Source organism: Vidua macroura, chromosome 4 (genome assembly GCF_024509145.1).
Source record: "Vidua macroura isolate BioBank_ID:100142 chromosome 4, ASM2450914v1, whole genome shotgun sequence".
NCBI classification, from domain to species: domain Eukaryota; kingdom Metazoa; phylum Chordata; class Aves; order Passeriformes; family Viduidae; genus Vidua; species Vidua macroura.
Genome location: NC_071574.1, coordinates 16,347,937 through 16,372,126, shown reverse-complemented (window position 1 = coordinate 16,372,126; position 24,190 = coordinate 16,347,937). Strand labels below are relative to the sequence as shown.

Sequence of the window (24,190 nt, the reverse complement as noted above, 5' to 3'; positions counted from 1 at the left end):
CTTACTCAGCATTCCCTTTTTAAGTAATTAATTGCACAGAGTTGGCAGCGTGGAGAGTGCAAATACAGACTACACTCTATTCAACATTAGAAGGATTCTTAAAAGTTTGAGGATGGGGAGAAAACACATGTAATAACGATAAAATGTTGATGTAAAAAAATACCAAAATTAGTTTGCTTACTTCTTTAAAACTTCTGTATCATACAGGGGACAGAAGGAGAGGGGAAAAAGGACAAAAGTTCACTACCCATGCCTGACAGAGGCACCCCAAGTTCTGCTGGTCATGATCCCAGGGTGGGAGTCTCAAGTGTTAACAGGGCAATGCTCTGCAGCACCTCTCAGCTTTGCAGTGCTGACTGCTCATTGGATGCAGGGACAGGCTGTATCTCGAGGCAAGGTCAGCAGCCAGGATTAACTGATGATAGAAGCAGGAGCGTGAAATTGGCTAATCAAGAAATGGTGCTGCACAACACACTTCCACAATGTTAGCACTTGAAACCCATCAGGTCCCAGTCAGACCTGCCTCATCCCACTGCACCCTCAACCCAGCAGGAGTGGGAGCTGCTGCAGAGGCACAAACCCATGGGAAGAACAAGGGGCAGACAAAATTGCCCTAGGACAGAACTGTTACTGCTGTTAGCACTCCCGAGGGTGATAAGCACATGTTAAATCACATGCCAGGGCTGAGGTTCAGGGCTGTACCAATCCACAGCTCCACTTCCCACCTTATCAGTATCACAGGTGGTCCAGCACTGCACTCCTTCTCTGAGACTCTTAGGCAAGATTGCTACACTAGCTGTAAAACCACTGAAAAGTAAGACAGGCAAGGTTCAAAGAGCTTCTCTACAGAAATGGTAAATAGTAATTACAAGGGATTAGCTTTGCTGGTCATAAGATTTTCACATTAAAATTAAAGTTGGATTTTCAGTGACATGATATCTGTCTGGCTTATTTTACAAAACCAAACAGAACTCTTAAAGACACCTCATTCAGGTATTATTTCTGTTTTTCTGCAAATCATTGCAGGAGAGCTCTAGAGAATCTTCAAAATGTCAGACTGAATTTGGGCATGAAATACTGATTTCAGGACAGGACCAGTCTGTTACTGTATGGTGCTGTATGATTTATCACGGTAAGTTTAACCTCTCATAATTTTTTTATAAGACAGCTAAATAAATGATCAACTCAACGCCACAGTTTAAGACACAGGCACAGCCTGTAAAATACAAAGATAATGGCTTACTTGGCACGTCAATTCTGTTTTAAGAAGTCCAAGACCATTTCATGCATACAAAGCTGTGACCATTTCTATATCTTTAGGACAGGCAATAAAGCAATACTCCAAACAGTGCTCATGGAACATGCAGGTCTAGGTTAACAGAACAACTATTTCAGTTTACACATGAATCTAAGTGTGCTGTAGTGACTTCTGAAGCAATACTCTCCTAGAGGAAATTCTGTACCAGAACATTATCAATGTTATTCACATCCTCACAGTAACAACAAAACCAAAAACCCATGCTGGATTTCAGATCCATTTTGGCCTGCTGGGCTATCACCAACTTTAGGGACCAATCATGTGTTGGGAATTTTTCCTTTTTACACATACACACATATAAGTAGATAGACAGATGTGTGTCCATATACATAATATATTTTATTAGCATATGAGAGAAAAGCAATTGCTGACCTGAGATCATACATGAAAAATCTACTGAGTGGAAGGTGTCCTTCCTTCTCAAAATCAGAGCTGTTTCTCTTTTGTTAGAAGACATTACTTTGACTTTTTAAACTGACTACTCATGTTTGTATTCCTGAGAACTTTCGTAACAGGAGCTGTATGGTACCTATTTTTGCACAGCCAAAAATATTAAAGAAACTTTAATTAGGGAAAAAAGCATAGAAATGTTTAGGAGTATTTTAATTAGAGATGGAAAGAACAGTTCTGCTTATGTGCAGCCTTTCCTGAACAATATTTATTCGTGAAAATACCTCTAAGGCTGATTAATTTATTTCCACTGAGATCAGTAAGAACTGGGCATAGTTAAAGCATCATGCTCCATTCCCAAGCCAACTAGAGCTAGCCAATTGCCATAGGAGAACTTAGAAAGTACAAGGAGAATTTTTGCTATGTGAACAAAAAGCAGCACTGAACAACTTCACCACTGTAGCAAGTACATTTGGAATGAGTTTAATGCCCTTTATAAATAAGTCAAGTCTTTTCTAGGATGGTGGTTTTGAAGGTCAATAGTAAAACTAACTGTTACTTCACAAATACCACATCAGGTCAGAATGTTCCCTCTCTTGAGTCTTTCTTTCATGAATATTTTTGCTTCTACAATAGCTGGGATGCTTCAAGCAGACTCCAGAACCTTCAAACATTAATAATAGTTGTATGTGGCTTGCAACCACCTTCCTCTCTTTTATTAGCACAGCTGGGTGTCACAACTGTGTGAAACTGAGTTATGGCAGTGTGCTGCTTTGGGCTGGGGTACAGTTAGTTTGCCTCACAGTGCCTGGAATGGGGCTGTGTTTCGGATATATGCTGAACACGGGAGATAACACAGAGATGTTTCTGTTCCTGTTGAGCAGGGCTCATCCAGGGCCAAGGCCTTTCCTACTTTCCACATTGCCACACTGTGAGGAGACTGAGAAGAGACATAGCCAGGAGAGCTGACCCCAACTGACCAGAGGGGGTAACAAGGAGGAATGGGGACATTTGGAATGATGGTGTTTGTCTTCCCAAGGTACCATTACTGTGATGGTACGTCCTGGGGATACCTGAACACCTGGCTGCCCATGGGAAGTGTGAACTAATTCCTTGATTTGACTTGCTGACATGTGTGGCTTTTGCTTTCCCTATTGATCTTTGTCTTAAGGTTTGAGTTTTCCAGCTTTCACCCTTCCCATTCTCTCCCTGATCCTACTGGTGGGGGAGTGAACTGCCTGGGGTTAAACCATGACATGAGGAAAGGAATCCTGTGAAGGACAGACATGCCCTGCTGACGAGATGATCTGTGCCTCTATTTAGCAAGCACACAACTTCCATGTAATAACACACTTTACATGGTGGCATCCAAAATACTACTTGCATAATATGCATAGATAAATAAAATATGCAAGGAGAACTCCAGTTTAAAAAGCGAAATACAAACCTTTCCTCTGGAACTTAATCAATACCAGTGTGTTCTGACTCTCTGAAGTTTTCAAGGAATAAATCAATAGCCCAAGTGATTTTTAATTTGAGTGTCATTTTTGTTGGCAAAACAAATTATTAGTATTATTGGCCAGTTAATTAAATTGATATAACTATTACTTTTTATTTCCCTTTTATATGTACTGCTGCTTAGTAACACTTTTCTTCTGCCATTACAATCCTGAAGGACAGTCACAGTCTCTGATTTACCAGAAACTGTATTACATCATCCTTATAAAGGCTTCTTATCAGTTTAAATTGCAAATTTGTATAAAATCAATCAGGAACTCTGATTACAACATTAATAAAATTTATATAAATGTCACACTTTCAAGTCACTGTTCTCATCTCTATCAGAATTACATCCTTACCATAGTAACAGTGGTGCAGGGACCAATATATCACAGAAGTATTTTAAAGGGTACATTTTAGGACTATTTTTCAATGTACACTAAAAACCAAAAGATAGAAGAAAGTAAATGAGAAAATTTGCTTCAATTAGAAGAAGCTCTGCTGCAAAAGCCATTGCTAAACCTGCCTCTGAATGCTCATTCTAGTTACAGAGTGCAGTTACAGGCTAACAAAAAATTTTCTCCTTGATGATGAAGTCTTGGGAAGCAATCCAATTCCAAATGATTTACTACCAAGTGCAGACTAGCACAGGGCATACTCCATAAAGAAAGCCTCATCTAATACAGGATTTATGCACCTCTAAATTAGGTATTGTGAAACCAAGCTTACAGGCACTGATCTCCAGAGCGGTGTAACACTTTCTGGGTGAAGCACCTGCATGTGCTTGACAGTTCCGGGCTCTCTACACCATGAATGGCAGAGTCTGGCACCTCAGAGAAGCTTAGCAAAACCCCTAGACATTAACCTGCCACTAATTAGCTGAAAAAAATAAAATAAAATAAAACAGCTTTGACAGAGCAACAAAGATTGCCCTGCCCCAAGCAGACTCAAAACTATGAGCTCAAAGTCTCAGTCCTCTCCCAAATGAGACCACCAACAAGGATGCACTGGAAATGGTTTTATTTTAATACCTGGAAAATGTGTGTTTAGGCTCACACCAGCATGATATACAGCAATGTGTATTAAGGTACATTACATACACAGGACTTCTACTCCCACCATGTTTTAGAACAAGCACAACAACCCAAAGACACTGACAAAATCATTCCCTGCTGGAACTTGGACAATACAGACACCAGAATACACAAAATAATCCATACAAAATCCCTTGTTAAAAGCTCTTAAATTAGCCAAGCTCCCATGCTCTAAGCAGTAATAGCCTCCTGTGAATAAGTAACGAATAAAAGACAGAAATCAAAGTGTAAAACCAAATGATGGCTTTTTACAGTGCATAAGTGTTATCAGCAAGCACCTCTGCTCTCCAGAGCCAGCTTATTACCACATTCCTAATAGAAAGGAGCCCTCAGCAGGATATTTAGTTGGAATAATTTCATCTTGCAGACTCAGCATTCCTCACTCTCCTCAAAGTTCTGCACAAGCACATAATTGCTAATGAATCTGTGTGTCTATGCAAACATGTGCTTCAAACTACAGCCACAGCCGGCCTGCCCTGCTCACTAGCTGTGAAATCAAGGACAGCAGAACCTGGGTCCCACGGAGTTCAAAGCAGATTGGAGGAGCATGAGGACTTCCCGAAAACAAAAACTACACTGACAACATTGGTTCACATTTTTAGTTATCCACCTCACTTGATTTTTAGCTGCTGCCAACCTTACAACTCCATCTAGGAACCCATACAACCATCCCTGTAAAAATCATGGCTTTTCAAACAGCTTAGCCATGCTGGGCCTCATCAAATTTCACTACTCTGAAAAGGTAAAATGGCTTTTAGCTCATGAACCAGCATTTCTGAGAAGCAATTCCATTCTCTTAACTAATTAATTAGCTGAGGAGAAAATGGAAGTGAAATGTTAGATACCCACCAACAAATATTTCTAAAAGCCAATAAATTTAAATAAATAGGAAAGAACATGGCAGAGAACAATGATGCAAAGCTACTAAGGAGCAAAGAAGGCAAATATCTAAAGCTAGAGATAAGTATTTTGAATTGTTTATATTGGATTTTACAACATGGAATACTCTTTTAACTAACTTTTGATAGCAAGTATTATTAATGCTAAATCAAGATCACATGGTTTATTCAGGCTCTGGAAACATTCATCTATCTCCAAAACAAATTCATGTAGGGCTTGGTCTAGGATGATAACTACGAGAGCTAGTTTATTTTTATAGACTGTTGCTAAAGCACTGGTGGACTAAACATAAGTTCTGTCAAACAATGATACTGTATTCTCAATCTATAACAAACAAATGCTTTCCATAGATCATCCAAATCAGGAGAGTGAAAATGAACTGTTATTTTTGAGAAATAATAAATATGGACATGGAAAGATAAGACTGTGAAATTTGTAGTGCTTTTAAGACACTGGCAGAGGACAGAAGGCATGAATGTTTTAATAGCCTTTGTTTCCAGCGATAAATAGTGCACAGGCAATGTTCACTAGTTCATGATTTTCTAGATTGCCTGCAGGTTTTTTGTAGCAACCTCTAAAAGACTGTGTGCCCTCCATCGATTTTCCCCCACTAACTTTCAGCTTGAGGGCTTTTCTGAAAAAATCCCTTTCACTTGCCCTTCTGAGGCTCAGTGCCTGCATGCCAAGTGCTGCTACCACACCTGTTCTTGAGGTATCAAACAGAACCCTACAACCATCTTTACCCAGTGGTCTCCACTTATGCCTTAAATTCGCTCTCATGTGTAATTTAACATTTCTCAAGTAAAACCTCATTTGTGATCTTTTCCTCAGTCTGACCAACTACAGTCTCAATTTTAATTATGGCTTCTCTACAACACTCTCATTGTGCATCTTTACCAGGTTACATTTTTCCTTTTTCTTTCTCACTGCAGAGGCAAACCCTGTTTTTTTGGGGGGTTCACTTGAAACACATTACACTTTATTCAAAGACTTGCATGAGATCCTTTCATTTACCATCCTTATCCACCAACATTACGATTTCACTTTCTGTTCTTATTTTCTCCTACAGAGATAGCTCCATTTCTAGAAAAGAATAGGATACAAGTTATCTGGTGTACACCTCTTCAAAAGACATCCCTGTTCAATTTTTTGACAGTTTTTAGTTCCTGACAATTTTTTATCAGATCTTAGCTAAAATAAGTTTTAAAAAAAAATTCACTTTGCATGTTAATATTCCCACTTCATTTTTGGAGGCAGGACACCAGCCCCTCTGTGTAGATATTCCACTTGGCCAAAAAAAATCCACAGTGACTAATGAACTTAAATCTGCCTTTCAGACTTTCTGAAATCCCAAATTACATTTTCTCCTTTGGAAAACCTTCCAACTGAAAGTGTGAGAATACTGTCAAGTCACCAGATCCAAACCTTTTAGAAGAAAGCTCACAGGATCTTTTATCTCCATCTTGTCTTGTATCCCTAGTCAAAGGAAGCAAATCCCCAGAACTCAATTTCCAGTTGAGTTACTGTCTCCATGAAGGCAATTGACAGTTTATTTTCTAAAACCAAAATCCATTACGTTTACAAGTCATCCACCCAAATTGTGACTAGTGCTCAATTAAGAAAGAGAGGAAGATCTGTACAACTGGGCTCTCCCTGTCATACACATACCTAATTCTGTCACTGCCAGAAGACTTAGCTATTTCTCTTTTTTCTTAACTAAATTTTTGCTGTAGTTTAGTAGTTTTTGCAGTAGTTATTGTATAAAACATGCTGTATATCAAGAAATAAAGAAATTAAGACATATTTTCACCTTGTAACCCAATAGCAAGTGATGAGCATCACCTGTAGAAACTGTTAAAAGGCACTATCTCTAAAACAGGGTGGATATTCTGAAACAAAGGACTTCCTGTGCCTTGCAGTCAACAGTTTCAGGCAGAATGCACCCTACTACAAAGTTCAGAAACACAAATAAGCCCCTGAATGTATTTTACCTCTATAAAAAGCCCAGTTCTTTCAAATTAAGTGGCTTTTCAAAATTAAAGTAGTTATAAATCCCATATGGAAGACCATTTTTATTAGGATATCTTAAGAGTAAGATCTTATTTTGGCAGCAGCAGTGAAGACAAAGGGCACATGCAAGCCATGGAAAAGCTGCCTCAACTAAGACTGCCCAGCTCCTCCCACTCTAACACTATCTCCTTAGTTCTTACAATTTTACCAAGCTATAATTCTTCTGACTAGAATTTTCCACGCTAGGCTTTTGCCAATTTTGAGAGACATTTTTCAGGCTCCTCCAAAGGCGAGGCTAGGGAAAAACATACTGCTCCTTACAATGAGCCCCACTGACCTTTCCAACAACTCAAGAGCACTAACACTTCACAACAGGTGGGTCACCGAGCACATCTTCTTGCCAACCCCAGGAAAACACCCCTGAACTTGGCTGACGACAGACTGCAAATTTATGCATGCAGAAGAGATTTAGATTTTAGCAATTCATTGATCACCCTATCCAAACACAATGCAGGAGACAAGGAAGCCATGTGTGGGAAACATAAAGGGCTAGAGGCAAACTCTGAGTGCAAGGTGCACAAATGAAGTGCCAGCATGAAAATTGATTTTGTAAGTGCCACCTGGGAAACTGGGATCAAGGTTGGTAAAGAGCAAAGATTAGCTGATAAAGTGAAGGGGTGGAGAAGCAACAGCAGGAGTTTCATCTAGGAGAAAATGCAGAGGGGGCAACAAGCCAAATGTGCACATTTCCCTCAAGAACTGGAATGAAACCTGAAGTTGCTGTCTAGCAGACATATGGTGAAACTGTGTATCTGCAGAGCCATCAGTAGTACATCCTATTTCCCTGTGGACCACAGAGAAGATAACTACAATCTACCCTGCTGAAATAATGCTCTCATTTTGAACTAGAGAGGTCTGCTGGATTGGAAGTTATCCATCCTGATAAAGAGTAACATCTGCTTTTTTCCAACATATATTAAAAAAAAAAAACAACAAAAAACTACCAAGAATTTATAAGCAATAAAACAAAGTTAAAGAAAAATCAGACTGCAAAACCAAGCACTGAATGTCTTAGCAATTTTAATTAGGCTTTCCTGTGCAGGCGGTTTATGAGGAGTTCTTGAAGACACAATCACATACAACTTTGATGAAATCCCTGCTTTTTCCCCCATGACACAGCACTCTGGAGTATATCAATGTAAGACATGAAAAGGAAATGCGTTCTGCAGACCTCGCAGAATTTAGAAGCTGAAGAATTTAGAAGCAATGGAGGACACAGCAGATGAAGACCAAGCAAGATAATCCCACAGATGATGTAGCTAAATGCTGCACTTAAAAAATGGATTTATCCCTGACACTGATAGAATCCTCTGGGGGTGCCAGGAAACCTGGGTAATTGTTTTAATACCAGAGAATACTGCAGAAAAAATCTGCAGAAGAACTAGGGATATGTTTTGAATATGGAGGATCATTAGAGATGGTTATGTGAGAAAAGCTTAGTGCCTTCAAATGAGTGCTAAAAATGGCTGGTTACATTTGTCTTCTTTCTATGACTCAGCTCATCCAAGTAGAAAACCAAATCATTTTCTTGGTCTGTTGTGAAATTAAATTATTTTGGAAAGACCTCAATGGAAAAATGTGTTTCTTCAAATCTAACTCTCCACATCTTAAAATTAGCTTCATACAGCTTGTGGTCATCCTCTTTTAATACCTCTGCCTAAAACTACGGAGTTCCAGCAGAGTAAGCAACTGACAAAGCTGGCATAAACTAGAGGCAGTTGGGGAAACACCAGGAATCCAGGGGAGTCATCACTCCTGTACCTTTTCCAAATGAAAACTTTTGTCTTTTGAAGTTACACCATGACCCAAGAACCCTCAGTCTTCTGCCATCTCTTTACGGTCATACCAATCCATAGTCTGAGCTAAAATACGCTCCCCAACAACCCTGTCACACACGAGCAAGTCTGCGCTAATTTGGAGGCAGAAGCCTGAGGACTGATCCTCAGTACGTCCTACCTCGTTTGGCAGCACAGCAGCAAAGGGCTGGATGACGGCTGCCAGGGGGATGCGGGCCTGCTTGGCCATTTCTGATGTCACCGGGAAGCAGTAGGTGGTAAAGCGGATGTAACGGGGGCTGGCATGGCCTGCAAAACACAGCGGAGCAGAGTGAAAGGCTGGCAGAAGGAACTTGCCCACCCCCGCACAGAGCAGGAAAACCAGAACAACAAAAAGCAACAAGTGCATGTGCTACATCAAATACATGCTTGCTTTTCCTCCCATGCAGGCTTCTACCCATCTTTATATCCCAGCCCATTGCCCCTCCCTCTGGTTAAATCTTTTCTTCCTGAGTTTAAAGCAGAGATTTAAACACACAAGAATAAGCCAACAATTACTTGCAAGAAGAATCTCCGTAGAGATTACCTGGAAACATTCCATACCTAGGATCTTTGAAGAAAATATGGATGATATCCCAGGGGACATGTCAACACTACATAAAGGGATGAGGCAGACTGATATCTACTGTTAAGACTGCTCTAATGAGTTACCTCTGGTTCAGAAAACACTGTGTCTGTCTTAACATCACCATGCTCACCTACACTGCAAAATATAGGGTGCAAAGTCACCACCACATTTCCAAGAGGACACTCAGCACAGGCCCCTCAAAGAGAAACAGCTGTGTGTTGCAGGCAAGAGCACTGAAAGGAGTTCAGGAATCACCTCCCTGATGCTCCCTTTGTAACCAACAAACTCTAGCTCTGCTCAGTTTCTTGAAAGGAATTTTTTGGATCACCAGAATGGATTTATCCCATTCTCAGATAATGCCAAAAAAACCTCGGTGTGTTTGTACATTTTATACAGTTTATCTCAGCATTGATAAATTACTGCTGGGCTGAATAACACCATCAGTTTAACCTGTACTAAAATATTGAGCCTGCTGTCAAGAGCAGCATGTGGAAGACTAACCCCAGGCTCCAGGCAGAAGCAAAGGCAGATAAATTTTTCCTATGGCCAACATACATCAACTAGACAACTTGCACACTGCCTCTCACTTGAACAGAAATTCATATCTTAAAAGGTAACAGTGCTAGTCTAGTCTTACTGCTTCTTCTAGTGTCCACCTTTCAAATTTTCAAAAAAATCCAGAAAGGATTTTCAACTTGAAATGTAACACCTTAAAAAATTTTAAGTTTAAAAGGAAAGTTGTCTCAATTATTCATATTCTTTGAAAGGCCAGGAAGGGTAGAGGAGGTATTAAGCCAACGTGTAAGAACTCAACTCCCACTTCCCTCCTCCCCTCTTTTTTTCCTGTTCAAAGGAAGTTTGCAATTTCATGTACAATTTAGAGTAAATACCATAATTTTCAGATGAGAAATCTGAGAATTTAGTCTTTGTTTTATTTAATTATATTAGAATTCCCCTAGAAAGACTCCCAAAGCAGTAACAAGGACAGTTACCTTGATCCTGGATGACGCAGCTGGTGGTGACGAGGGGAGGAACCTGTCCTCTTGTGTTTGTGGCATAGACCTGCCCTCCCCTGGCAGCCTTATCATTCTCAATTACTTGAATCTGATGAATAAGAAGCAAGAACAGTATGAGGAAGGTAAGTCATGCATTCAGCTACACTCATGAACAGGCTAAGATGTACACTAAAGAAGACTTTGGTTGAAGCCTAATTTATAACAATTTATAATATAATGTCATGACATATTCATGCAGCTGACTTTGCTGTCCAAATTCCTTTCCCATACGCTGCTCACTGTTACTTCCGCACGATCCCTCACTCAGGTTTAAGGTTGACACTTTTCAGGATATAACCAAAGTTATATAAAGCTGTATTTTGTTCCACACCAGAAATCCAGTCACTGATCCATCATTCCTCATCTTTCCTCAGCAACCTGGTTTAGAGTGCAGCCAAACAGCTGTGGGAGGGAAGAGGAATGAGACAGGGAATTTCTCAAACTGGCTTTGCCACTGCTGCTGGTACCTCATGGAATTGTGTCTTTACACTGCTCATGAACTTCTAATAATAGCTAGGGAACTTCAGAAGCCTCTGTTGGAAAGCAAACAGAGACCAAAAACTAAATTAGTTGCATGAAGTCTACTGATCAACATCCAAGAGGTATTTCCTAACACACTGAAAATAGTCCGGGGCCTATATTTTTTTTTTCATCAATAAAGTTTTCTGTACTGCAATTTAAATATAAAAGACATTCCTCAGAGAGCTTGTTATATCTTCTGCTTACTTTTCCCTGCCCCCTTGGCTTGTGTACCTATAGCTAACTCTTGCAATTAGAAGGAAAAAGGTTTTGCTTTAAAAAGTCCACTGGCTGAAGAAAGCAAACCACTCTGAGACTTAGCTCTGCAAAGGATCAATGTGCCATGGTATTCTGCAACTAACTGACCTAAATATATCATTGTTCTTGGAAATTGTTGAGAAAGTCCAGATGCGAGTTTTCATAGATGTTGTCAGGGTACGTATCAGCCTCTAACATATATAAGAGAAATATAAATCAACAATGGCTACAGATGAGAAGTAAATTTATCTGGCAACACTACTATAATTATATAATGTAAATATAACAACAGAAATACATGTGATCATTCTTATTCCTCATTCTGAATTAGCTTTTTGTCCTTTACAGATGTTGACCCAGATCATGTTTCTTTTAAATATTCATTCTAATCCTCTCTGTAAGGCTTAAACAAACCTTTTAACCTATTTTAACACTGCTGTTGTAGGCTGCTTATACTGTGTGCATAATTGAAACAAGACATCAGCCCATGTTTTCATGCCAGACCTCCTTCTCTCTCTGCCTTTTTTTTTTTTTAATTAGACAAGATCATTTTATCTGTAAAAAGCATTGCACTGAAACACTAAGAAAGACTGACTTAAGGGTATTTATTATTTATTCAGACACTTGATTCAGGGTTTTTTTTACACAATGCTTTTCAGTTTAAAATTGCCTTTAATGAGGCAACAGCAGTTGTTATATTAACCCCTAAGGGATTATCAACAAGTATTTTTCCAAAGTTACGGGAGTGGGGGGGGGGGTTTGCATCAAATTCATCACTGGGTAAAAAAATCTTTTCTAGAAGAACAAAAGAATACCCCAATTTAAAGAAGCAAGACAGTTTCATACTAGACAGTGTGAAGCTTTTGCAGAAATATTTCTCCTGTACAGCAAACCAGCCTCAGCAAAAAGTGTAAGATTCCTTCACCCAGACTAGCCTGCTGTGCAGTGGTGAAAACATTTTTTTAAATAGAAAGTTGTAGGTTTAAGCTGCTTAAAAAATTCTGACTCTCTGAGGACCTTTTGACCTGTCCAGATGATTGCCAGAACCACTTTAAGTGTGGGCACCAGAACATTTTCTCCATGAGTTTGGCACACTATTGCTTTCTATTTCCATCAGCTGTTTCCAATAAAGAAGTTAAATGCTGCCTGTGCCTGGGCAGCCCTTTCTTTGCAAACCAATTACACTACTTTATTTCAGGAAGATGGATGCAACCATAACCTTCTTTTCTCTAGCACCATCCTAAGAAGAGACACTGTCCTACCAGTGCATGTTCAACAGCTGAGACTCTTCAGCCTGCATGAAGCTTAAGCATCAAGTATACTCCAGGCTACTGAAATCTTTACAAGGTTACAGCAACTGGAAGGATGGCTCAGGCAAATAATTCTAGTTGCCTGATACACTCTTGAAATTAAAAGGTGAAGTGGCTTCTGAGCATGTGACTTCTCAGCGTTGCCAGAACTGCACTTCCAGAGTTCATGTACATGTATTGTGTACAAATCCTACTTTTGGTGTCTGTTACTAAGTTCAAGCCTTCAAACTTTTCAGAGTGAAAAGGAAAGATTATAAGCTACAGTGAACACAAGTAGTTCTTCAGACAGTACTGGCCACTGTCTCATTAAGGAATCCTGTTGAGAATTCCTAGTAAAGTATTTCCTATAAAGTATTTGGGATATACTCATGTATGAGCGTCCCATGTTAGATGAAGTTACAAAGCCTCTTCAGTACTCAAACTAATTTCATACACTAATTGATCCAAAACTGACAGCACAGAGTACAAAACTGCATTAATTAGAAACTGCAAGAACTAGAAGGTATTTTGAGAACCAAGCCATGTAAATGCCAAAGTATGTTATGAAAAACCCCACCAGCTAAAATGAACACAATGTTAGCATTTGTCATTCCTTTATCTTAAATGAGCAGGAAGTTACATTTATAAAAAACTAGAGCCACGGTACTTACTGGGCTTGGAATAGAGTCAGGATCAAGCTTCTTCTGCGGTGGGCCTGAGAGCTGTGCTGGACCACCAGGAAACATGGCAGGATAGGACAATTGAGATGCTGCCATCTGAGGACCATAGTTTCCTGCAGTGTTACAAATGACAATTCATTTGAAGTATTTAAGTTCCATTATCAATCAACTTCTGCCTGCAATTAATTCTTACTCAGCTAAGTGCAACTCCTCCTTCCCCTCTGTTTTCATCTACTAAAAGAAATACATTTCTGTGGCTCAGTTTGGTTTTAGTTTGTGTTTTCAGAAAGTAAGAACAACATCAGATGTGACAACTTTGGCTCCAAAGTTTTCAGGTTTATGTCAAGTAGGACAGTTAGTAGAGATTACCACAGCTACTCACGCCAGGCCATTACGTCACTGAGAATCTCTCCACTAACATCAGTCAAAGCAAACCGATATCATTGATTGCCTTTTAGCAATCCATTATTGCTATAGCAAAGCATTTTTGAAAGCTGCTTATGACAGTACTACAAGACAAGAAAGCAGCCTATACATTTACAGAGTGTAAGAAAAACCCCTTCCTGTAGTATGTTGTGTCTTCACCAATTACTAATCACTAATCCTGTTTCTGATCCAAATTAATCTTCTTTTTCTTGTTACAGTCTCAACAGAGTGCTAAACTTGTCAGAAAAAGCAGAGCCTGTCTCAAGTGTACTGACTGACAATGTACATTCTTCCCTTCTACAGAAAGAGAACTCAGATTTCATGTTTCCCAGTCAGCTGAAGATTCAATAATGAATGGACACAGTTCCACCAGTGATTGTGCCTGCACACTCTGTTTTCAACCACATAACAAACATCCCTCCCTACCTTGCTGAGGATGATATCCAGGCCCTGGAGGCTGTCCCGGAAGGTGTTGCAAGTTAGGATTTGGAGGGACAGGTCCAGGGATTCCACCCTGCCTGGCCATAGCAGGCAATGCTGGCTGAGCACAAAGGCCATTAACACTATTTGCTGGTGGAGGAGACAGCTGTGGTGCAGGTGGCAAATCCATCTGCTGCTGGGCTGGGGGCAGCAGTTGTGGGCCCTGGAAAGCCACTGGATGCCTGGGAGACACGCCAGAGCTTGGAGCAGTGCCAGGACCTGAGCAAGAAACAACATCAAGTGAGTCAGAAATGACAACCTAACAAACCTGTGTCAAAGGTGCTCTGGTTCTGCTCTATACATTTGTATAGCATAGAGGCAATATTGGATCCCATACTGACAGTGCTGCCTTATGGGAATCTGTGTGTCTGATCACATGACAAATCATGGTTTAAGTCTCAGCTGATTCAGTAATTTTATTTCTTTTGGCTCTATTTGCAATAAAACCCTACAACTGGGGTAGATGGGGAAAGAGTGAGAGAAGCCACAGTTTGACAGTTCTTCTCTAGAACACACATAGATCATTCAGCTTTCAAAATACTACTTCATTTCGGAACGTGAAACAACATTCTTTTTCCTCAATAATCCATTTATCATATGTGGCATGTTTTTGTTAGTCTGCTATTTGTATTCCACCATTACAGGTTTGATGGAAAATAAATCCACTTGATACTAAAAATGAAACATGTGGGAATTATTTTGTACACACTGGCAAGGAATTGTTTGTTGTTTATAAGATCCAGATTTCAATTAGAATTAAGAGGACTCTGGAAAGAGAGGTTTTTTGAGACTTACAATCCATAAACACTTACTACATTACAAAACCTACATTTTTAAATCAGATTTTCCCCCAAAGACAAAACAATTTTAAAGAGAGCTAGAAGACTAACCAATACTAGGTTTGAAGCAAAAGAAGCAACGTGTTCATATACAAACACTGAAATACATCTTCTGTCATACATGTAAACTGAAAAAAATCTTTACATGCAAAATACAAGCCTCCCAGTACATAACATGAGAACACTGTATTTTACATAATTGTTTTTAAATTGTTTATATAAAATATTTTGCATAATTTAAATACATATTGGCATTCGTGGTTGGAAGTCATTTACATAGCAGCATCACAAGATCACATCTTCATGGCCTAGGTCTGAGATGGTATAACATCAAAATAAATACAGATAAATTTAGATTAAAACCCAAAAATGTTTAGACAAAAAAAAAGAAAATAGCTTTGTAACTAGAGAAACCATAAGAAGTTGAGAAAAATTAAACCCTGTCTGCATACTATTGCTCACGCCTTGGCTGTTACTGACACGTGCACTAAGTATTTTGAGAAATGACTGATGGGATATCTGAATTTTATGGAAGGTCTGTCAAACAGCAATTCAGAATTAACCCAATACTACTAATTTAAGGAACTGGATGAGATAAAAAAATGCTAAGAACTTAAGCCAATGATGGTGGTCAAAGGTCTCATTTTCTGTTTATACAGAAGTTCAATAAGTTTTTAATTATCATAGTCCTAATGCTTTAACTGAGAATAAGTCAATCGGATAAACCCAATTACCATAGCTATTTATCTGCATGCTGTTGAGCTGGTCAGCAAGTTGTGCTGTAGAGGAAGCAGGTGCAGTATTTGGGAAGGCTGCTTGGGACTGATGACTGTAGGGAGGATAGGAAGGTCCTGTGTTACTTGGAGGTGAAGGGCCTTGAAACCTAAAGGAAAAAATCAGTGCAGTTATGCAAAAAAATTACATCAAACAATCATAACTCTTGAAGATTTCATACCTCCTTATGACGGTGCTGAAACAATTAATTAGGACAAAACCCTAATGGAGTATGCCCACATTCTGCTCAGAAAATGTACACTTGTATTAAAATACACAAAGGACAGAGAGACTGCACACTTGTTTAATAAAAACAGGCAGTCCATGTTTGCACACTTGTCAGAAGCAAAGTAGAGTGAGTATGCCATGGCAAAGTGCGAGCAGTAATAACTATAAGCCTGAAGATTAAGAAACACAGGCTTCTGAACGTATCACAGCACTCTATCCCCTTTCCAAGCTTATAAAGAAAGACTCCCTACCAGGGATGATGAAGAAGATTAGGAGTAAAATCTGTGAAAAGAAGAAAAGGAAATGAGAAATTTTTGAGGAGTCCTCTGTAGTAGAGGAAAGAAGATGCGGGTAGAGAAAAACTTCATGATTATCAGATATGGAAAATGTGAATGCAAGGAAAATAACCAAAGAAAAGAAAACAGTAACACACACATGGCTTACAAAGGCATTTTCTACCAGACTGTTTCACTCTGGTAAAATAAGATCCCAGGCTATGTCCCAGAGACAATCAACATGTATTTTCCTGTGACCCCTTGTAAAACTGAGGATGAGCCCCGCTATTTCAAGAGAAGTAGAACTTTACTTGAAATTTTTGTCTAGATACTTCCTGGCCTAGAACAGCAGCTCTGAGCAATTTTGGGAAAAAACCAAGATCACGTGAAGAACAGGAGATGCACAGCTGTCAGAGCAATGATGGGAAGCTATGGAAAAGAATTGGTATTTTGCTAGGTCATGTCAACCTGACTCTATTCACCTTGTTTTTTCATCTTCAGGACAACCACCACCTCTCCATATGCAAGAGTACATCATCTTGAACAACTGATCACCAGTCTTTTTGGGTCCTCATTCCCACAGTGAAAATGAAATAACGACATAAAAACTAAGAACCACAGAAGGAGATTAAGATTTCAATCAACTACAAGAAGAATGTTGTTAAATGGTGTCAAGTTCACTAAAACTGAAGGAGCTATGGGTACACAAACTAATTTTGCCACTCCTGGGAAATGTGGAAAATAACTAATATTTGACAGAATTAAATAAAAGAGCTGCATATTGACTCACTTTACCTGCAACAAAAATATTGTGTAATAAAGCTTGGCTATCCCCTCATACAACCTTTTTGCAAAGATTTCTTTCTACAACTTTCACCTGTCCCCTTTTTCTCGCCATTCCTGCCTCTTTCACAGAGAGGTAACAGAGGTCAAACAGCTCAGATGTCAGGTGTTGATCCTTTCCAGTCACCTGTGTGGCTGCTGTCCTGCTGTTCCAGACCCATTCTGGAAACTGGTCTGGCTGAATTGCTGTGCACCAGGTGGTGGAGGCCCAACAGGAGCTGGAGATCCAAAAGGCACAGTTGATTTCAACACACCTGCAAAAGATTAAGCACTTTTCTGTAAAACCATGTAAGAAAGAACAAGATGGGCAAGAAATGCAGCTGTGCAGCTCTGCTCTAGCATTAAGAATAACAGCTTTGGGTCACCCTGCTTAAGCAGAGGGGTTGGACCAGAGGTCCCTTCCAATCTCAGTGATTCTGTTGAAAGCACAGATTTCTGAATCAGTTACAAAAGCAGATATGAAAAACTAAGAGTAAAAAGGAAACAAATAGCAGTTGATAACTTTCCAGCAAAGAACCCAAGAGGGACAGTAAGAAAAATGAACAGACACAGCAATTGCCAGTCTGGGGCAGTGATAATGCCCTGTCACCCAGTTATATTTCAAGGTAGAAACAAGAGGTCCCTTTGATTTCAGAGACCAAGGTAAGAATGAAAACTTAAAACAACTTGTTAAAGTAAAAACAAAATGAGCTTCCATATGTAGCACCTGCTCTCCTGTGCTGAAAACTGTTCCTAATTCAGATCTACTATAGTGACTGTGAAGAAACTGTCATTTATGTAAATAGCAGTGTTGAATGAACAGCATTTCAAACTGTATTTCTTGAACTATTTTTCCTTTAAATTATTCTAATGTAAAAAAAATCATCTGGTATGAAAACCAGTACTCAACCCAAATTTTCGAATAGGTCTATTACAACAACCATTTCTATCAGAATTCTGATTATATTCAGCATTTGATTAGAGTAACACAACTCCTACTGTCTTTAATAAGTTTTAGAGAAACTGGGTATTTTTTTTCTGTTTCCTGTTGCAGTATCAGTGTAAAATTTACACAAGGTAGAAAGAGATGCAAAACACCAATATAGAAAGGTAGACTCTGAAAACAAATTTTAAGCCAAAATAATACCTGGTTGAGGTGCTGAGTATGAAGAGTTAGGGTCCCCATAATGTCCATAATGAATTGGAGAATTGGGTGGTCCAAAACCTCCTATTCCTGGCTGGGATTGGGAATATGGAGGAGCTGCAACATAACCTTGTTGACTCATGATGGTAATCTTCTCATTCCAAGTATTGTGTCCTCTACAGGAATCTGCAAAAAGGAAAATGACACCTGCTACTATTTATCACTCTGTGCATTTTAAAAGGCTGTGACTTGTATTCTCTCCAAGAAAGATAAAAAGACACATGTCAAGGTAAAAAATTACCTGAAGTCAGGGGCAAATATTGGTTTTGCTTGATAGCTTAGTTTCCTCAGCATTACCACATGTTGCATTTAAATGGGATTCACCTCTCCCAAGCTCACAGAGAGAACTGTAAGCAATGGATGTGCAGATGGAAAAAACTCTCAAAGGAAAGTCACAAACTATTCCTTTTACTAGGTGAGCCTTGACTTCCACTACACATGGAAAATATATGGCAAATCCTGCTCCCCAAATCCCAGCCATCCCAAAGAACACAGAATTCACTGAAAAATCAGGAAAGGCAGAGTGACCAGAGCTGCAAACTCCCCCTAGCAACTACTTCTCCTGTGCTAGCACACCTTATTTTAGAGGAGGTGTGGAATACGACACCAGTTTTCCACCAAACCTTTTACAAACCTGCATCAACCAAACTCCAAGCAAGTGATGGAAGACTCCTTGCTTTTGATGCTGGTGAAACAGAGAATAAAACACAGGATAGAGAGAGTTCCTAATTCTGGTTGTCTTCTACATTACTGGCTCAGGCCTGAGCAGCCTTTTTACTCCAGAACTCCCCAGTGTGCCAAAGCTAAGCACAAGATATTCTACAAGAGAGAGTTGAGGCAGTATGGCCTCAACTGCACTGTATGTTGCCCTTGTTGTTATCAGGCATCTTCTCCATAAGCTTCACATCTTGATCCTGTTGTTGTTAAATAAATGAAACAAGCAAACCCCAAAATTTGACAGACAGCAATTCAGAGTTTTCTAATGATGAGAGCATTTACAAGATATGTAATTTCTTTCCTGTAGTCAGATTTTGTTTAACAGGACAGAGCAACATTTTAGAAAACTTTCAGGAAAGAGTGCCCTGGTAACTGCCATCATTTTTAGAAGCAAAACATCTGAAGAATCCTGCATTGACAAACCATATTATTGTATTTCACCAGATTAGTTTTCAGATACAGTGCCCTTGCCATCAAGGGATCTGAAAAGTTATTAAAGTTGTACACTCTGCAGCCTAGAAAAGATTCCTCTTTTCCATGTGAGAGCTTCCATTCTGATAGCAGATTAAATTTAACAATAACAGAATTTCACTTTCTTGAGGCTCAAATTAAACTGTTATGAGAAATGTTAAGAATTCAAACCCTGACTGAACAAGCATCTCAAGCACATAAGCCAGGCATCCCCAAAGAACTACACAACATAAATTAGCATTTCAGGTATTAAGTTCCTCTGAAATAGCTTTCCCAACCACCTGTACTTCGCATTCTTAAGCTCAAGCCATGGAGTCATCTTTAAGCATGGAAACTGGATGAAAACACTACTTGTGCTTCAGAAGCACACACAAAGGCACCTCAAAATTAGAGCTCCAAGAACACACAGATAAATTTATGCTGTGCTGGCACATGTCAGTAGAGAAAAGTTATCCCTACCAGAAAGCCCATTCCTAGGCTTCCCAAATTAAAGAGATATTTCTTTAGAAAAAAACCTCAACAGTTTTACTGATCATCCACATCAGACAAGAAATCCCTCTGAGTTGTGTACAGGGCCTGGCCCTCTCCACACTCTTCAATGCAGCACAAGATTTCTCAGTAGCATTGGTTAACTGCTTCCAGGAGTTAATCCTATGGAGTTTTCTCCTATTTATTGGTTAACAAGGTCAACACAGGGAGAAGAAAGAAAGACGTTTAATCAGAGGCTTGCTGCTGCCACTTGTACCTTCTTCCCTCCCCCACCTCCATTAGAAAAGATGTGGCAGTCAGTTTTAGTGGTTCCAAAAGACACTAAATCAGCATTAAATTACCTACACACCAGGACAGAAATATACATACTTTATATCTATAACAAGGAAGAGATTTTCACTTAGAGGTAGCTGCAACAACCAACACCTTAAGCTGCAAGAGCATTCAGAGGAAACTACTTCCTCCACAGCTTACTCACACACACACACAAAAAAAAAATAATCTTGCCACGTCAAACTTCCCACAGACAGTATAAACATACAGAGGTTGTGCTGAAGTGAGACAGGAGCTCTAACCACAAATAAAATAATACAAGTTCTTCAACACAGTTCCAGATTCTATTTAGCACCAAGGATATTTAATCCCTTCTCAGGATAGGTATATATACCAACTATCACAAATGAGTGTTTTAAGGGTGCCTGAAGGATTACGAGCATTTCAGAAATTACACTGTAGGGGAGAGTGTGGATGCACCACCACACTATGAAAAGAGTTCATACAGAAGGTCATAAAAACTTTTTTCTCCCTGTCTCAACACTAGTTTACCTTATATCCCATAACCTGGGGAACAACACTAACACTGAGGAACAGCTGCAGAATTTAAATGACCTCTATTACCAAATAGGCTGTCATCTTTTTCAGAGGATCGCTGCACCTATGCAGCTCTCTGGTGCCTCTGTGAAGATGAGAAGTTAACTATGTGCATGGAAGCAGAAGTAGCACAACAGAAACAGAAACAGACTCGAGTCCTTGGCTCCCTGAAGGAGAAGTATAAACTGCGGATATATTTCTTCGGATACACTATGCTCTCCAACACGTCATCTAGGCAGAGGTGCTGTCCATTCCATGGCACGCTGCAGTGTCAATTTGGTAACCAGTCTCGGGAGTGAGTACCTTTATCCTCACGGGCTCACACACGCAGAATGGAAGGAAAATCGCTACACGCACACATAGCATGCAACACAGACACACACCTATTTCAGGGCTGTTTTCCGGTAACACATTGCGAACCAAGCTATGAAAGCAAAATCTAATTTTTTCCCCGTTCACTGCCAAGCCTGCCAAGCTTTACTACACCTTTTTATGCACGTAACTTTTCTATCCCCATCGCCTACAAGTTTTAAGCCGCCGTAAGCTCGCAACAGGTCCGGCCTCCAGCTCGGAGCCACCCGCCCCGCGGCAGTACCTGTGCCTGCCCGGGGCCGGGCTGCGCCGCCGGCTGCTTGCCGCCGGGCGCAGTTCCCGGGCTCCACGCTGCTGAGGGCGGCCGCCGCCCCGTGCCCGCCCCGCCGCTGCCCGCGCTGTCCCCGCGCTGCCGCCTCAGCCGGAGGTGCCGGTTGGGACCGTTACCTACGGCCGCGCACCCGCTGCCTCACGCGCTCGAGTGCCACGTCTGAGGCGGCCCGCGCGGGCCGCGCCTGCGCAGTGCGGGCGGCGAAGCCGCGCCCGCGGTCGGGCCGTGCCCTCCCGGGCGGGGGCGAAAGGCAGCCCGGCGCGGTCACTGTGGGACAGTGCTTCCTTTCGCGCCGAAGGATAGGTCCCGCGCCAAACACGGAGCTGTCGTTCAAAAGGGATGCTTTTTTTTCCTTTTTATGTGCTTGACAAACAGAATCACGGAATCAATTAGGTTGGAAAAGACCTCTGAAGTCATGGAGTCCGACCTATGACCGAACACAACCACGTCAACTAAACCATGTCCCTTAGTGCCACGTCCAGGTTTTCCTGAAACGCCTCCAGGGACGGTGACTCTACCGCCTCCCCGGGCAGCCCATCCCAATGTCTAATTATCCATTCTGTGAGAAATTCTTCCTCATGTCCAACCTAAACCACCCCTGGAGCAGTTTAAGTCTGTATCCTCTCATCCTGTCACCAGCTGCCTGGTCGAAGATGTATATATGTATATTTACAACTACATTTTACACATATATATCTTGCATATCTGTATGTAAAATTATGCCACCTGAATATTTCCAGTGAAATATGATGCAGGTACTTTACCTGTTTGCATACTCTGGTTTTAATTACTGTTCAAGTGCATTTTAAAATGCTGCCTTGGTTATACGATAGGTAATGTTTTTCTAATTAACAAAGTAGAAACATGGGAGTAACATGAGAGAGATTGGAAGTAACATGAGGAAGATGTATTTGTAAAGTTACTTTTCTTCCTGATCACAAATAAACATAATTGTGTTAAAGTAAAATGAAAGGAGACTGGCAGATGAAAAAAAGCAATCAATCGAAGAATCACAGAATCATAGAATATCCTGAATTAGAAGGGACCCACAAAGATCATCAAAATCTAACTCCTGGCCCTGCACAGGGCAGCCCCAAGAATCACAAGAATTTCTTATCCTTATTCTACAGCCTTATTAAGTCTTCTGAAAGTACTAAACAGTTTTACCTAGAGCTATACCTCAGTAATGGCTGTGAGCTCAAAACAAACTGTCCAAAGCATTCATTACTGTACAAAAAATCCTGAAAAAACCCCAGGGCCTTTGAAACAGATGTCATAATGAAGATACACACTGGCATCCTTTACATAAAAAACTACATCGAAACTTCAACAAGAAGCACAGAGCAGGCAAGAACAAGGCTTGACCTGTCTTATTCTTGCTAACCAGAGCTGGATTCACCACTCAATAATATAAGCTGTTTTTCTATGTGTTATCAGAGCCAATACTGTTGGATATATCAGGGGAAGTCTAAAACCTTTCAAATCTCTCCCAACTGTCTAATCAGAATGGAAAATTTCATCCCCGAGGTGACAAGCATCGGTTAAACTGGATGTGGTTTTGGCTGCAGGGTATCAGTGGCTCTTTCATAAGCAGGATGCAAACCAATGCCTTTTATCATTGCTGTGCTGTAGTTTCACCCCTTACCCCTATCTGTTTTCCTGGTTATAACAGACACATTAAAGTTATGCAAAAACTCTTCTGAAATACCACGCCACTGAGGAAAACAACAGGTTTAAGTTTGGACATTCCCTGTTTTGCCAGGGAGACAGGCAGCCACTGTCCCACCAGTCCTGCTGTGTCTCACTCTGAGCTATTAAGAGTAAGCAGCTGTGGATAACTCAGCACTGAGGAACCATGGACTTACTTGGCCACCGAATACTTACTATCAGATTTCTCCTCCCTGAAATCAGCTCCAGTGAAACTGAAACATGAGATTAGCAAAAGATAGCAAGGAGAAACCATGGCATTGGCAGTTCTTCCCTTAATTCAGGGCCACTCTGGAAATGGATCAAGATGCCTCTTTTTTTCAAGGATGCTCCTGTTGTCCTTTAGCCTGGCACACTGAGACAAAAGGCATGCAGCATGTCACAGTCTAGATGTTTGGAACTACAAGTAGGATTTATCTACTGTTTTCACCTATAACACTTAGAGTTAAGGTTTTTGACTTCAGAAACATGGAAACATCATTAAAAATTAAAGTGTGTTATAGGTCTGGAATGTAATTTCACAAAAATGAGAATGCAGCATTGCTAAACTACTGTAAGTAATTGTATTAAATCATTTTAATTAAACCGTACCATAAAATCTGAGAATCAGACTGGTTTGTTCTCCATCATTGCCAGCAATGATGATCTTGTAGGTTAAATTACCTTTCTTAACAGAATCAATTAGGTTGGAAAATTTATCCTGTAGTGGTACCTATGCAATGCTGCTGAAAATGACTGTGATTTCATACATTTCAGACCTACTTTGGAG

The 24,190-nt window shown here is 40.2% G+C and overlaps 1 protein-coding gene across 4 annotated transcripts in view; it reads right to left on the bottom strand.

Annotated features, from left to right (window-relative positions):
* Positions 1 to 21,872, bottom strand: part of SEC24D (SEC24 homolog D, COPII coat complex component) — a 41,886-nt gene extending 20,014 nt beyond the window's left edge. For 2 of the 4 annotated variants that reach the window (XM_053976291.1, XM_053976294.1), the window contains exons 1-8: positions 21,667 to 21,787; positions 18,468 to 18,650; positions 17,469 to 17,595; positions 15,956 to 16,104; positions 14,329 to 14,601; positions 13,468 to 13,589; positions 10,668 to 10,779; positions 9,229 to 9,356 (exon numbers count right to left, since the gene is read on the bottom strand). In XM_053976291.1, the coding sequence (XP_053832266.1) occupies positions 9,229 to 9,356; positions 10,668 to 10,779; positions 13,468 to 13,589; positions 14,329 to 14,601; positions 15,956 to 16,104; positions 17,469 to 17,595; positions 18,468 to 18,606 (1,050 nt within the window). In that variant the 5' untranslated portion in view covers positions 18,607 to 18,650; positions 21,667 to 21,787. Of the gene's footprint in view, positions 1 to 9,228; positions 9,357 to 10,667; positions 10,780 to 13,467; positions 13,590 to 14,328; positions 14,602 to 15,955; positions 16,105 to 17,468; positions 17,596 to 18,467; positions 18,672 to 21,666; positions 21,788 to 21,830 lie in introns of those variants that run through there. The other 2 variants (XM_053976293.1, XM_053976292.1) reach the window with 2 other exon arrangements.
* Between the last annotated feature and the right edge of the window lie 2,318 nt (positions 21,873 to 24,190).